Raw genomic sequence first — 15511 nt, forward strand, 5'->3', positions numbered from 1 at the left:
CCAGCAGGACTAAACTGCTTCTGGCACAACGGGACAACATGACTGAAGCCAGAGTGCACGGAAATGCAATGTCCCTTTCCGCCACCTATTTATCTACTTGCACTGGTGCATTTTTGGACTGCAAGTTGGCCGGAGCTGGGACCGATCCAACTTGAGATTCTAAAACCCTGTACAGAATGTCCTAGAGCTCAGCTTCCAAATGATGCTGTCTTACATGGGAAGGAAGTGTATTCCTTTCAGTTAACAAGACTTTCATTATATGAGGCTCAGAGGCACCTTCTATGTTCCTCAGGGCACCTGTCCCTGCTAGGCTCGAAAGGCACAAGGAGCTTTTTAGGTGCATAATATACTGTTTGGACAAATCCAAATGGGCTGAAGCTGAGGAACCAGCCGGATGCAGTACAGAGTGTCCCAGACTTCAGCGACCCTCTTACATGTAAGGATTACTTGTTCACCACCAGGAAGCTTCAGCCAGCCCATATGTGCTACTCACATGGTTGTTTCATAGTCCTAGGCCTCCCTGGGCCCCTGATGCTATCTATGGGGAAGGATTGCAGTATGTGTTCCCCACTAGGAAGCTGCAGTCAGGCATATGTGATTGTTGCATCACACGAAACGTCAACTGCATTGGAACCATCAGAGCTGGACTAAAGATCAGTTTTTACTTTAAAAGGTTTGGATACAGAGGGGTATATTTTACTTGAGGATCTAAAGGGCATATTTCACCAGCACTACCGGGTGAATGGGCTGAGAGGCCACACAGCTACTGACCCTGAAGCCACTGAGTGGATTTCTGTACGGTCCTCAGATGCTCCCAAGGGTGGTAAGTTGGACTAATTAAATGGAACCGTTTCCCCTCAAAAGGACTTCACCCAGAATCTTCAGTAAAAAGCCACTTTACAATGAATTGAAGAAATGAGTTTCGAAGCCTCTTGCTTGGCCTCCGTCACAGCAGAAATTTTTGGATTTTTCCAATCACTCATTCACCAGAATGATATGAACAGAAAGCAGTCCTCTCTCCAAATGAAAAACCTAAGCTCAGTGGAGGCTGGTCTACTACTACTTGTTCTTAAGTTTCCACTAGATTCCCAAACTACGCTCTTTCTATTTTCCCCAACCTCCAGTACTGAATTTCAATGGAGAGAGAATCCTGAATACTTTTCTGTCAATCTCCCGTTCTCTGGCTAATCAGCTCTCTGCAAAAGGATTGTTGCGGTGCGGTGGTCCCACCCACTTGTTCCTAGGCAGAAAATACCAGGCAATAAGTAGTCATAGTAGCTGAACCTCTAGTAAGGAAGATGTCACTTGGTTTGAAGACCCAGGCTCAATGCAGCCATGGCATACAGCCAGGGGAAACCTTGTTGACATCCTAGCTCACCTGCAATGCCCACCCACTCACCTGCTGAGACCCTGCACCCATGCACGGCACTCGGCACACACAGAGCCCACTCACATAGACATCCCCAAACAGCAACACAACCTAACACAAATTGCACAGCCATTTGTTCACATAGGAGTTATTTTAATACAGCATCCTCCTTAGACGGCATTCAAAGGCAGTGGTCTCTGTCATTACAGCACTTGAGCTCATACTCTTGCGATACATCCTTATCGACTTTTCGAGTTCCACAGACTTTGGTATAGAAGCCACATTTTTTGTAGTAGCGCATCACATTTGTAGTACCGTCAAACGCTGGGAAGAGAAAGAAAAGTATCTGGGTTACTGTTAATAAGTAGTGAACGATGCCTGGCGGAAATGGAAGGATGCACTCTGCATCAGAGACAGGTGGGGAAATGGAGGTCTGTGCTGAAAGGCAGGTTTTTGCCATCACTGTTGCCAGGTATAGCACCCAGCACCCCTGCTTAGCCTCAAGAATGAATGGCAACTCTTCCATTATATTAGGTGAAGCATTGCAGTTGGGATGCCACTGGCCAGAGCGCCAAACCTGGCCCCTGACTTGAGATACCTCAAGAATTAAAAGTAAACTCAGAAAATTCATGTTTCTCTCACTGCCTGCAGGTATTGCTGCTTCAAAGAATTTTCAGGGGGATACGTTCCGTCATGTTCCTGAGTGCTTGCAATCAGGTTTCATATAGAGATTGCATTAGCGTAGCTTAGAGGTGCTTCTCTCGTTCTTGTACTATTGAAGTTGCAAGATCCCCACCCCCCCTCTGCACCCAGTTGTACTAGCCATGCCCACCACCCACCCATGGAAATGCACTGAAAATAAGGGGGAAAGAAAGACGAGAAGGATCGCTCACTTGCTGAGATTGTGTACAAGACGCAGGCTGCAGGGTGTCCTGTATGTGGATCATCAGAGCATGTCTGTATTTTGGGGGGATGTGGTAGACACGGCTCTTCTGGACCTCCTGAAGTGCACACACTGCATTTTAAGGCATTTGCTGTTAAAAGAAGAAAGAAAGTCACAAAAGAAAGAAAGTCTAAGTCACCAAACTCGTTGTTTCCTTCAAAAACGAAAAATTCTGAGATGCCCTGAGTCTAAAAAGGACATTGGGGGTTCTTACAGAAGGTGTAAATTGAGCCCCACGGAGTTCCGCAGAACGTGATTGGCTGCGTCTCAGGCTGCCTACAACCAGGAGGACCCTCCCCTCTGCCACATCCCCATAACAGGCAACTTAGTGTGCAGCCAGCTCCAGCATTGTAGAGACTTTGTAGAAAGGGTCCTCTAGTGAGCCTCCTGAGAGTGCCAGGTGCCACGCAGCAGCTTAGAGTTGCCATATTTCAAAAAGTGAAAATCCGAACACAAAAGATGTCGATCTTTTATTATTATTATTTTCTTTTGGCCAAAGCTGTTGACCTTTTTGGGCAAAATTGGAAAGAAAAACCTAAAAAAAGTTAAGAATGAAAGTTTTTGAGCTATTTTAAAGGGAAATCGCCAAAAACGATACTGCCAACATGGGTTGCTATTTTTTAGCGATTTCCACCTGGACACCGACATACGGCAACCCTACAGCAACTTCATTAGAATGGCAACAAAGCATCATTCCACGGAAAAACTATCCGAAGTTGGGACTGTGCAGGGATAACAAGCACAGGAGACATAGAGGGATCTGTGGAAATCATCTCTGCCAATACCCTGACATTGAGCCAAGCATGGTGGGTGATGATGCCTGTATTTATCTGTTACTTAATAGCATCTAAACCTTTCTCCAGGTCTGCGTTATTTCCAAAGTTAGACTTTCAATCATTATCACTAAGTAGGTGCCAGAGCTAAAAAGAAAAAAGCTTACAGGTCCGCCAGTTCTTAGGAAGATAGGTGCTGGGCATACAGCACATTTGAACTGGTGGCCTACCATGTTTTTCCATTGGGAGGTGGGACTTACCTCCACAGCTGATGCAGAGCAAAACACAGACTTCAAGCAGCCAGACGTGAGCCATGCGTGGCTTCATGTTAGCAAGGAAAAAGCCCTGTTCGATTAGAAAGACTGTTTTGAAGAGTGATTGCTTGGAGACAGCAGGCTAGGCTTCCTGGTAGCAAGAAGGAGGAAGAGCACCGCCTTTATTGAACTCTCTGTCTGAGGAGCCAAGCTAAAAACAGTCATTATATAAGGCCAAGAGGGACCTTCTTGGCTCCTCACCCCATTTTAATGGCCTTGAAAGGTACATGAAGTCTCTGGCAATAAGTTGGGGTTGCTCTGGAGAGCAGCAGAGGTTGTCGTTCCTGCAGCTGTTAAGTGCATCATGTACTGATTGTCCACACAAATCCTCATGGGTTCTGATGGATGCTCTACAGAATGTCCCAGACCTCTGGGGCCATCTGATGGATGGAGGCATGCTTGTTCCTTTCAATGAGTTTTGGCTGCCTCTCAGGCTGCCTACAACCACATCCCCATAACAGGTATCTAATTGTCAGGACAGCTCCAGCATTGAAGGTATCTTGGAGAAAGGGTCCTTCATTGAGCCTCCTGTGAGTAGCAGGCAGCAGCAGCAGCAGCAGCAGCAGCTGGAATGGCAACTTCAGCAAGTGTTAACAGTAGAGAGTCCTAAGAAGGAGACAGGGCATTTTTCTTAGAAGGAGCAGAGGCTGCAGCTTCCACTAGATTGCACACATTAAACTCTAAAGGCGTGTTCATAGGAGTGCTGCTTGCAGCTGATACATTAAGCCACGCAGACAATTATCAAACTCTTTCTGCAAAATACTTAGCCGGTGAACTGTGTTTTTGTTTACAAAATGAAATTGTAGGAGACTCTTTATTAAGCAAGTAAATAATACCCACCCCCCAACATAACGTCATTCCGGCAGAAAACTACCCAAAGTTGGGACTGTGAAGGGATTACTTCTGTCAGAGTGCTGCTGGCAGGAAGAAATTGTCTTCTCCAGGGACATACAGCACATGTTTACTGGTGGTCTGCCTTATTTTATGTTCTGCAGGTGGGACTTACCTCCACAACTGAGGCAGAGCAAAACACAGACTCCAAGCGGCCAGGCGTGAGCTAAGCGTGGCGTCCTGTTAGCAAGGAAAAAGCCCTGCCCCATGGGAAAGACTTTTGGTACATTGAGGCTGCTTTGAAGGCTGAAAGCTTGGAGACAGCAGACTAGGTTTCCTGGCAGTAAGTAGAAGGGGCAGCTCTTTCTCTGTTGAGCAACACGTCTCTCCGTCTGAGGCTCAATACAGACATTATATAAGGCCGAGAGGGGCCTTCTTGGCTGCTCGCCCCATTCTAGTGGGCTTCAATGTACAAGAGGGCTCTGGGGTGGCTCTCAAGAGCAGCAGAGATGTGGGTGGTGGTTTCTTGAGCCGTTAAGTGCATCATGTCCTGATTGTTTAACAAATGGTAATGGGACGTGGGTTTAGCTGGATGCTCTACAGAATGTCCCAGACCTCAGTGGTCCTCTGATGCTATCTGAGTGGGCCACGTGAACCAAAACAGGAGCATGGTGCACCAGGGCAGGCAAGTTCAGAAGCTAATTGGGCTCTGAGGCCCAGAACAAAGAGTTACAAACAGCTTTTAATTTTAACATTGCTAAGTGCTTGTGATACCCCAGTGACCTCATCCAGAGCAGCAGAACTGGCTTGCTGATATGAGACTTTTGCTGGGTTTGAGGGCTCACCTAAGACTTCAAGGAAGTTTACGTCTGGGGCTCTTCCTGCATCTCATACTGCATCTTAGCCTACTCCTGTGTCTTCATCCCAGGGTGTCTCTCAGCCTAATCCTGTTTCAATGCAATTAAGCTTTCTTCTAGATGCACGGTGCCAGCTTAAAGAGACTCTTCTTTCTGATATCAGCTTTCTCCTCTCCCCCTCCTGTGGCAAGACAAAGCTCTGCACCTATGCTCAGCTCCTGCCACCATTCTTACTGCTGTTTCTGTCCTTCTCAGACTGCATTTCAGCAGGCTACTTACTCACTAGCTGAGATCCAGGGTTGTTGCTTCACTAGATCCTCATGATGTCCCATGGGATAAAGATTCCAGGAAGCATATTTCTCACTAGCTCTTTTTGATCAATTTGCAGAATCACCTGAGGCGATGACTTCAGATCTGACTGTCGTGAATGAGGATGAATGAAGCAGAGACTGTTGGCTTTCAGTAATTTAGTTAAAGAATAAAAGGAGAATTCCACAGGTGCCTAAATTTAGATTTGGGGCAAGTAGCATTTGGTGAGAGAGCCCCAGCAGAGATTTAAGATCACAAAACGTGCAGCAAGGTAAAGCGTGGAAATTGGCTGTTAGACCTTTAAAAGATCCACTTTGAGTTTTGCATTGCTAGTCAGGAAACAGAAAGCGATTGGGAAGGATGGCAATTGTCCGCCACTCTTTGAAAAGCCATGCTTTCTTAGACAAAAGTTGCAGAACTATGTGAAAAAGAGATACTTTTAAGTTAGCATCCTTTCTCCAAATTACTGTGCCTGGAGCTCCCTGGATAAATAATAATCCATTGTGATTATACCGTCGTCAAGTCGTTCACAATTAAATATTGACTTCTCTAAGATCCACGACAAAGCATCACCTTTCAGAAATTCCACCAGACGTCAATCCCGCCTTTGAAATCCCAGTAATCATACGGTGGTATGGTAGCCTTACTTCAGTCACTCAGGACTTGTTTCCTTAATCACCCCATTTCCGAAAGGAATAATAGAATTGTAGAGTTGGAAGGTACGCTAAGGATCATTTAGTCCAACTTAATGCAATGCAGACTTGCAGAAACATCCTAATTGGGGTCCCCCCCAGCAGGTACTCACCAGAACTGAGTTAGCTTAGCTAATACTCTAGGGTTGCCAAGTCCAGTTGCTGACTGGGCTCATGTAATTTAGGGACTCTGAGCCATGATTTATGTACATATTTTTTATTTGAACAGCACCATATATGACGGAGGAGTGTTGTGCAGCATCTCTTCATTTTTACCTATACGTCTCTAGCAATATTTTGGGGTGGCTCTGAAGGACACAGGAGATGTGGGCAGCAGTTTCCTCTAGCTATTTGGTGGTACAATGGACTCATTAATGGGAGAAATACAAACAGATTGAAAGATCACCTGGATGCTGCACAGAATGCATTGGATAAGAACATAAGAAGTACCTACAGGATCAGACCAGTGGCCCATCCAGTCCAGCATCTTGTTTTAACACCAGCCAACTACATCCCTGGAGGAAGACAGAAAGCAGGTCCTTAGTGTAACAGCACTCTCCCGACTTGTAATTCTCAGTAACTGGTTTTCAGAGGCACGCCTTGAGTGCTGGGTGTCAGGGAGCATGCTGAGGAGGGCTGCACTGAGGAAGAATGGTGGGAGCCACTCCTTCCTCCTGAATCATCCCAGGAGCAGGAGGACAGTATTGTAGCCTTATTGGACTTTACCAATTGGTAGGGTGAGCGTTGCTCCCGGATGGGAGGAAGGAAGTCAAATGACACCGAGGGTTGGTTCAGAGAAAGAGTTTATTCTGCTCTCCGGATAGCAGAAGGCAAGTCCAAAGAAATGAGAAATTTCACGCAGTATATATATCCTCCAGGCACCCTCTCCCCCCTTCCCCAGGAATCCAGCCACGTCAGCTTATACACGCAGGTTGACATCACAGATGTTCCTGCTTCGGTACTCTTAACCATAAAAGGGTTTTCCTCTTCCTGTACTCTTTACCATATAAGGGTATTCCTGTTCCGGAAATCTTATCTTGGAGTAAGAGGTCACCAACTCCTGGCGCCATTCCTGGGTGGCTGACAAGGTCTGTGCCTCAGTGTAAGATAAGACCCAGCTGCGCCATCCCTGCTCCACTGGAACAGTCAAGGCCATACATTGCCGCCACGGACTGATAAGGGAGAGGGCTTTGAGCACTTGTTTATACAGCTGGGTTTCTGTTATGCATTTGCTCAACAGCTCAAGTTAATGCATTTTAGAAATGCTCCCTTGGAGAAGGAAAAATGCGGATTTGGGGTCAGTTTCAAACTGACTGCACAGAAACCCATTCCTTCAGTATAGATTTGGAACAGTGGTTTGCAGAGGGACATAGTTCAGAAGGCAGGGGAATGCTGGATGGGGAATAGCTAGCAGAAGAAACACTAGAAAAGAGAGAGTTAACAGATTCACAGTCTCTGGATAGTACACGCTGGATCTTCTTTCTTCTTCTTTGGTGATCACTTGTAGCCGAGTAAGACTGTCTTCCATAAACACGGTTTTAACAATGAGTCCGTAAGTGATTGTGGAGGCCAATTCTGGATCCACACGTACTTCCACAGTGGGGATACTGGTTTCCGGGCAGACGTTGATCACGCTGGATAGCACATGCTGGATAATACATGCCCTAGAGAGTCTCTGGATAGGGACTCTGGATAGTACATGCTGGACTTGATCTTTGGTGCAGGCCCTGTGGTGGTGCCATGGTCCAATCACTACGCTCTGAAAGCTAGGATTGACTTCCCACCCACCCCTGCCTGGGTGGCAAGCCTATTTGGGCTTACCTGCGAAGGCTGATAGATCCTGATGGATTCCGTCAGGACTTGCAGGACCCTGCTCCCCCTAGCGGCTCATTAGATGAGCTCATTGAGGGTTGGAATAACTGGCTCTTGGCAGCCATCAATGAGATCACACCTAGGCGCCCTCTGTGACCCCACTGAAACAGGGCCCCTTGGTTTACCAAGGAGCTCTGGAAAATGAAGGGAGACCTTAGATGGCTACAGTGAATATGGTGGCGTGCTCGTGATGGAGCCTCAAGAACATCTTATAGGATGCTTATGAAAGCCTATGAGATGGCAGTGAAAGCTGCTAAGAAGTTTTACTTCTCAGCTTCCATCACATCGGCTAGCTCTCACCCGGCACAACCTTTTAATATAATTAGGTCTTTAACCGAATTTAAATACGAATTTGATTCATAGCTGTGAGACATTTGCGAGCTCGGATAAAGTCTTGCTACTCCACTGTGACCTCCCTGCCAATTTGGATACAGCAACAGAACTGGAGGCACCTTGATGGTCTTTGGGTCCTGCACTGGACCACTTCGACCAGATACTCCCAGCCGATGTGGACAGACTACTCCAAGCTGGAAAGCCCACCACTTGCCCCCTTGACCTGTGCCCGTCCTGGCTGATTAGAGTGTGCCCGAACGAGGTGTGGGTCCCCCGGGGTGATATCATCAATTTGTCCCTTGGCACAGGGACATTCCCAGGGGAGTTGAAGGAGGCAGTGGTGCATCTGCTCTTAAAGAAAACATCATCAGATCCTCCAGATCTATCCAATTACCGCCCGGTTTCGAACCTCTTGTACCTGGGTAAGGTAATTGAGAGAGCGGCTGCTGAACAGCTTGATAGGTTTCTGGATGAAACATTGGCCTTGGATGCATTCCAGTCTGGCTTTCACCCTGGACATGGGACCGAGGTGGTCCTGGTCGCCCTAACAGACGATCTCTGTAGGCAGCTGGACTGAGGTGGGTCTGGGCTGCTGTTTCTTCCAGATCTGTCAGCAGCCTTCGACATGGTTGACCATGAACTATTGGACCATCGCCTTGCAGACGTGGGGATTCAAGGCACAGTCTTACAATGGCTGCACTATTTCATTTCAGGTCAGGGACAGAGGGTGGTGCTAGGGGAGGAGTTGTCATCATGGTACCCCTTGGCGTGTGGAGTGCCACAGGGCGTAATCCTCTCCCCAATGCTCTTTAACATCTTTATGCACCCTCTTGCCTAGCTTGTTCGGAGCTTTGGGCTGGGTTGTCATCAATATGCTGATGACACCAACTTTATCTGCTGATGGATGGCCATCCTGATTCAGCCCCAGATACACTGACCAGATGTTTGGAAACTTTGGCTGGATGGTTGCATGGGAGCCGGTTGAAGCTAAATCCTTTAAAGACAGAGGTCTTCTGGTTGGGTTGAGACGACATGGGATTGGGGGGTAAACTCCTATCCCTTGCAGGGGAGCAATTAGTGCCAGCACCTTCTGTCAAGACTCTGGGTGTAACCCTCGACGCCTCCCTCTCTATGGAGGCGCAGGTTACAGCAAAGACAGCATTTTTCCATCTCCCCCGTGTCTAGCAGTTGGTTCCTTATCTTTCTCACCCTGATCTAGCCACAATGATCCATGCAATGGTCACCTCCAGGATTGATTACTGTAACTGACTCTATGCAGGGCTTCCCATGAAGGTTACCCAGAAACTCCAGCGGGTGCAGAATGCTGCGGCAAGACTACTTATAGGGTCTTCACCATGGGACTACATCCAACCAGTGCTATATCAGCTGCACTGTCTCCCAGTGGAGTACAGGGTTAAGTTTAAGGTGCTGGTTCTAACCTTTAAAGCCCTATATGACCTGGGACACTCGTACCTATGGGACTGCCTCTCCTGGTATGCCCCGCAGATGACCTTATGGTCTGCAAACAATAACATCTTGGAGGTCCCTTTTGCATTACTTTCTATGGAAAAGCACACCTTGGTTTTGGAATGCTTTGGCTTTGGAACGGATTTTCAGAACGGGTAGATTTTGACAACCAAGGTACCACTGCACAGCAATTTCTTGTGTGGTCAAGGTACAATAATTACACAGGAACCAAAATAAAATACAGACTACAACTTCACCTTTAAACTTTAATGAAAGAAAGCTTTGATAGGTAAGGTAAAACAATTATTACAAGTTATTATTCTCATGTTATTTCTGCATGCAAAACTAGCAGTAATTTTAACTATTATTATTGAACTCTATCTTAATTGGCCACCTAGAACTCCCACCAGTCCAAAATACATAAAAGCTTTCCTACATTCCAGTTACATTGCAATGTTCAAGAAAGAGAACAGAAAACATTTGAGCTCTCCAACCAAGGAGGGGCTTGGAAGAACAGGGTTCCATGAGCTCCAGGAAGAGATGAATTGAGAATCTGATGGACAATGACCTAGGAGAGTCTGGATGGAAGTGGCTCCAGCCTCCCCCCTAACCATCTTGACTGTGAGTATGGGATGGGATACTCTAACAAGGCAATTAAGGACTGACCTTGAGACATTTGAAGGCAGTCCTGTATCGAGACGTTTTCAATGTCGGATGGTGTTATCTATTTTTATATTCTCTTGGAAGCTTCCCAGAGTCTACAGGCCCAGGGTGTGCACCCTTCCTCTGCTCAAGTGAGCTACCAATAAAGGAGGCCACACAGTGGAATGAGATGAAATCAGGCCACAACTGTATTGACTACAGATGAAGTGGTTTGGCTATAGGCATTGGGTAAGCATTTATTTCCGGTCTGCCTACCGGAAATGACATCAGGGTCAACCTGGCAGTGGGGAGTCCCATGACTTACATCAAATAGGGGGATCCCTGCAGAGGCTAGAACCCTTCCCCCCATCTGAGCAAATGGACATACGCAACTCCATCATGGACCCCTTTAACAGCACACCCTATTTCTTGAGTGGAAGGCCAGGGGACAACCCCCCCTCCAAGCAAGGGTAAGCCTACCCAATGCCTAAACCACCAAAGTTGTGACAATTGGGGTTTGTTGCTTTTCTGTGTTTGCTCTATCATTTGAATTAAAATGGCAGGAGGAAGACCAGACATCCGTCAAAAGCAAAGGATATGAAATGTTCTAATATTATGTCTTTCAAAGGAGAAAGTGAAAGAGAAGGAGAAAGATTGGCTGCCCACCCTTTACCATGAGGTTTCTGGATGGGTTAAAACAATACAAGAATAGAACAGTAAAATCAGTCAAAACACATGTCAGTATCACAGCATTGTATTTTAACTTTATCTTCTTCTAGTCCGCAGAATTTTTCATAATGACCTTCGCCACAAAATTGGATCTTCAACTTGTTTGTTGGATCTGGCGAGAGAAAGAGAATTGCTTATGTTGATACTAACTAGTGAGTCGAGTCCATAGTTCATACCTAAAGAACAGACAAAGCTCACAGCACATTGAAATAAATTCCATTTTAAGCTCCATTGACAAATGCATACCTAAAACTGAATTTTTTCCCATGCTAAAACTACTAAAGTGTCAACATTAAAATAAAATAACGTTAAAACATGTGCAAAATACATGTCTAAATAAAACAAACCCTCAAATCTCAGAAACTCCACCGCTGTTTTCAGGGATGAATCCGAAATACCTTTCCTTCAGACTGAAAAATAGGCTACTTTCCAAGTGACATGCCAGTTAGTTCCTTGAAGCAGAAACCTTACTTTCCTGCCCCTCTCCAACATTTCATCTTCTTTAGCAAGGTCCCTCTATGTAATGTGGTTTAATATAAGAATATAGCTGGCATTCAAGACTCCAATGAAGCAGCTCTTCCAGTACTGCTGGAAGACTGTTGCACAGTCTGTCTTGCATTGATATGTCTGGGAATCTCCCCAGCTGCACAACTGAATCCACGTGTTCAAAATGGAGTTTGGGAAAAGCTTTCTAATACTCCATTTTCATTGGAAATGTCTGGTGTTTTTCAGGGGACTCCCCTGCTGTGAGTGACTGCAGGTTCTGTCCCTGCCACTCACCACCTGGCCTAGGCGGGGCCTGACAGGCCTCATAGGGACTGTTGCCACTGCTGCTGTTGTTGCCCAGGAGAACTCAGAACAGCACAGTTCTTTTAAATATGTTTTTAAAAAATCTATTTTTACCTTTTAAAATTATTTTTGGTGTGTGTGGGGTGGGATGGATGTTTAGTCGGGTTTGGGAATGTTTAATTTTGGTATGTTTGTAATTTTTACTGTTTTTGGTTTGTATTGTTTTTTGTGTGTGTGTTTTTAAATTAAGTTTTATTTTGTTCATAAGGGGAGGGGTCAGGGCTGCCTGGGAGTGGGTCCCAGCTACTAAAATTGCTGGGGCAGGTTCCACAGGGGGGGGGGGGATGCACTGGGACAACTGATCTCAGTGATCATGGGCAGGAGGAGGAGTTATGCTAAGACCAGACCATGTCATTACCGAGGAGGCAGGTTTAGTCGTTGTTTGAGGACTATCCCTGCCTCCATGTCTGGTCTTGACCAGACGGATACTGGAATCAGCAAGGGATACCCACATAACCTGAAGGTGCTGCTATGCAATGCCAGGTCAATGATTCGTAAGACCACTGCCATCCATGACTGGATGGAGGACTTAACCTGGCATGTGTAACAGAGACTTGGTTGGATGAAGCAGATGGATCTGTCCTTGCCGCTGCTTGTCCACCAGGTTAGTCTAACACACAGCAACCCAGGCCTTGTGGGTGGGGAGGTGGGGTTGCAGTGATTTTTAGGAAGATGTTACTCCTTACATTACCAAGAGAATTCAGAGCCTGACCAGAAAATCATAACTGAATGTAGTAAATTTATTATGCACAGTAATTTTATTATGCACTAGCAAAACTTTGGGCTCTTCCATTTATTAAGGATTCATCCTGATCTGCTCAAGGTTATTCTTATTCTTTATTAACTCTCTCTATACCAACATTCATCCAAAGATCACTGGGTGCCTTACAATATAAAAACACAAACATACATACCATAATAACAAATGAAAACAAAGAACCTTCCCCCCCCCCACACATTATTAAAGGCCATAGATTGTTTAATTAGCCAAAGGTCTGGGAGTAGTGGAATGTTTTTGCTTGGCATCTAAAGTTATATAATGATGGTGCCAGGAGAGCCTGTCTGGCGAGAGCATTCCACAAATGGGAAGCCACTGCAGAAAAGGATCATTTTTGTATTGCTTCCTGCATAGAAAGCACATAGAGAAGGGCCTCAGATGATGACTGCAGGGTCCAGGAGGTCAATACATATGGGGAGTGCCCATCCTTGAGGTCTGAGCCATGTATGGTTTTATAGGTTAAAACCAGCACTTCGAATTGGGTCCAAAAACTGATTGGCTGTTGGTGTAATTAGGCCAGGATTGGTGTTATATGCTCAAACTGTCTTGCCCCGGTGAGTAGTCTGACAGCTGAATGTGGGATGTGCGTCGCTTCCTGTTCCCCCATAAGTGACTCAGCAAATGAGTGTGACTCTATAAAAGCAGAGTCATGCAGCCATTTTGTCTCAGCTCTGTTCGACTCAGTCCCCTCCATTTTGTTGGCTGCTGGCTCTCAGCTAGCAGCACTTGGGCCCGCCCTCACAAAGGATGTAAGCCACATTGTATGTTTGTAACCTGAAGCTTAAAGCCTGCCTTCCAGGATGTGTACTGTGAACAACTTGTGAGTAAACTTATTGTTATACTTTTAAAGTCAAACTTGTGAGTCTTTATTATATTTTAGGAGGAAGAAAAGGGGACACCAGAAATAATCCATCTGGGCAAGCCAGAGTGGATTAGTCATTTTGTGGAGATTCAAAGAAATCTATCTGCTAGCTTCCATGAGTACAGAAGGGGATTTGCTCTGCTACATCACTCACTAGTGGGAGTGAAGGAAGGATAACACTTAAGAAATATTTCCTTGCCAACTATCCTAAACATCCCCACACTGAATTCTGGACCAGCTGCATTTTCCTAACTGTCTTCAAAGGCAGTACCACGTATAATGCACTGCAGTAATCTAACCTAGCAGACCCTCTAAGTATCCCTATTTTGCAGGGACCTCCCTGACTTTGAGAAGCTGGTTTCTGATTTGATTCTGGAATGTCCTGCTTTTTCTTAGGATGTCCCTATTTTCATCAGATAAATGTTGGAGAGTAAGGAGGACTCCCGAGCCGTCTGAAGGCAATCCTGTATAGGGAAGTTTTTTTAAAAAATGTTTATTGTTTTGTTATGTTTTTATGATTGTCAGAAGCTGCCCAGAGTGGCTGGGGCAACCCAGTAAGCTGTGTGGGGTATAAATAATAAAATTGCCATTGTGGAATGGGATAATCCCATTTTCATCAGAGAAATGAAGAGGGTACCAGAGCATAGAAGAGACAAGTGCTCATTGCAGCATAGAAAAAGAGGAACATAGAAAAGATGCCTTACCTTTAACTCTTTCTGCCATTACACAGAATGACCCGTCACATGTGACATCATTTGGTACACATGGCATGCCAGGACGAAATGACCTGCATAGTCTGCATTTCACAGCATCTGTTGTAGGAGGCACAAAAATTTGTTCTATTGTTTCTCCCTGAAAGCATCACCTTCACACATTGGTCACCAAATCTGGGGCTTCATTAGGAGGTAGGCAAGGTGACTGAAGTCCTGGGAATCCTACCACTTCCCTCATTTATATTTATTTTCTTTCCTGTATATACTGAAAAGCATAGTACCAAGCGAAACCCCATTTTTTCCAATTGTGGAGGGACCAATTGATTCAATGTCCCAACTCATAAAATCCTGTGGGCACACATAGCTGTCAGAATATATCCTAGAGAGGTAGGATTCTTTTCCCCTCAGAAAGTCTGACTAAATTTACACCTCTGCAGATGGGGAAACTCTATGCAGATTCATAGCATGCTCCTGGGCCCTTAGTCTATCAACACATTCCACCCAGACAACAGAATCAACCTTTTTCCAAAGCTGGTGCTCCCAGAAGAAAAGCAGCTTCCTCACTCAATGGAAGCTTAACTCTGTCCTGAAATGAGCTCTAAGCTCACCCCATCGCAAGGATTTGCAAACTCTTGGCAGAAGGCATTTCCCCCTTAGCACCCCAAAGTATATCTCTCCTGCTACTAATAGAGCCAACCTATCTAAAAGAGTGTCTTATTCTTCTTTCACCTCTTCTGGGATGGGGAATGGGGCCAATACTTACCTCCAGTCCTGAGGCAAAGCAGAACACAGAATGTGAGTAGCCAGACCTGAAGCAGACGTGGCCTTCGATTACCAAGAAACAAGCTCTGCTCCATTGGAATGCCTTTTGTATGGAGAGACAGCTTTGGAAGGCTAGCAGCTGAGAAACCAGGGTTTCCAGGGCAGGCAGGAACACGCAGTTCAGTCTGAGGAGCCGGGTTCAAGATATCTATTATATATGGCTGGGAGGAACCCTCTTGGCTTCTTGCCTCATCCTGGTGGGCTTGAAAGGTCCAAAGAGCCCTTGGCAATATGCTTGGGTCACTCGGATGGGCAGCAGAGAGTGAAGGCAATGGTTGTCTTGGGTCCTTTCAGGCATAAAGTACTGATTGTTAGGACAACCCAAATGGGCTGAGAAATCGGCTGCATACTGTACA

The 15511-nt window shown here is 45.8% G+C and overlaps 1 protein-coding gene and 2 long non-coding RNA genes across 4 annotated transcripts; 1 reads left to right on the forward strand and 2 right to left on the reverse strand.

Annotated features, from left to right (window-relative positions):
* Positions 1–1501: 1501 nt before the first annotated feature.
* On the reverse strand, positions 1502–4704 carry LOC309365241 (uncharacterized protein). 2 transcript variants are annotated; one of them, XM_081903475.1, is made up of 4 exons: positions 4560–4704; positions 3346–3481; positions 2263–2403; positions 1502–1693 (listed from the first exon to the last, which is right to left on the reverse strand). In XM_081903475.1, exons 2-4 carry the CDS (start codon positions 3410–3412, stop codon positions 1551–1553), a joined length of 351 nt encoding a protein of 116 aa, XP_081759601.1. In that variant the 5' UTR covers positions 3413–3481; positions 4560–4704; the 3' UTR covers positions 1502–1550. The 2 variants fall into 2 exon arrangements, with proteins under 2 accessions (XP_081759601.1, XP_081759600.1); XM_081903474.1 differs by lacking the exon at positions 4560–4704 and having other exon boundaries at positions 3346–3593.
* Positions 4705–9527: 4823 nt separating this feature from the next.
* Positions 9528–11494, forward strand: LOC309365474. The gene is made up of 2 exons (XR_014166181.1): positions 9528–10381; positions 11182–11494. It is a non-coding gene; the product is annotated as an uncharacterized lncRNA (long non-coding RNA).
* Positions 11174–15427, reverse strand: LOC309365430. Its single transcript, XR_014166139.1, has 3 exons — positions 15097–15427; positions 14325–14432; positions 11174–11243 (listed from the first exon to the last, which is right to left on the reverse strand). It is a non-coding gene; the product is annotated as an uncharacterized lncRNA (long non-coding RNA).
* Positions 15428–15511: the final 84 nt, after the last annotated feature.

The sequence above is a fragment of the Podarcis melisellensis genome, assembly GCF_964234715.1.
Source record: "Podarcis melisellensis genome assembly, chromosome: 2".
NCBI lineage: Eukaryota > Metazoa > Chordata > Lepidosauria > Squamata > Lacertidae > Podarcis > Podarcis melisellensis.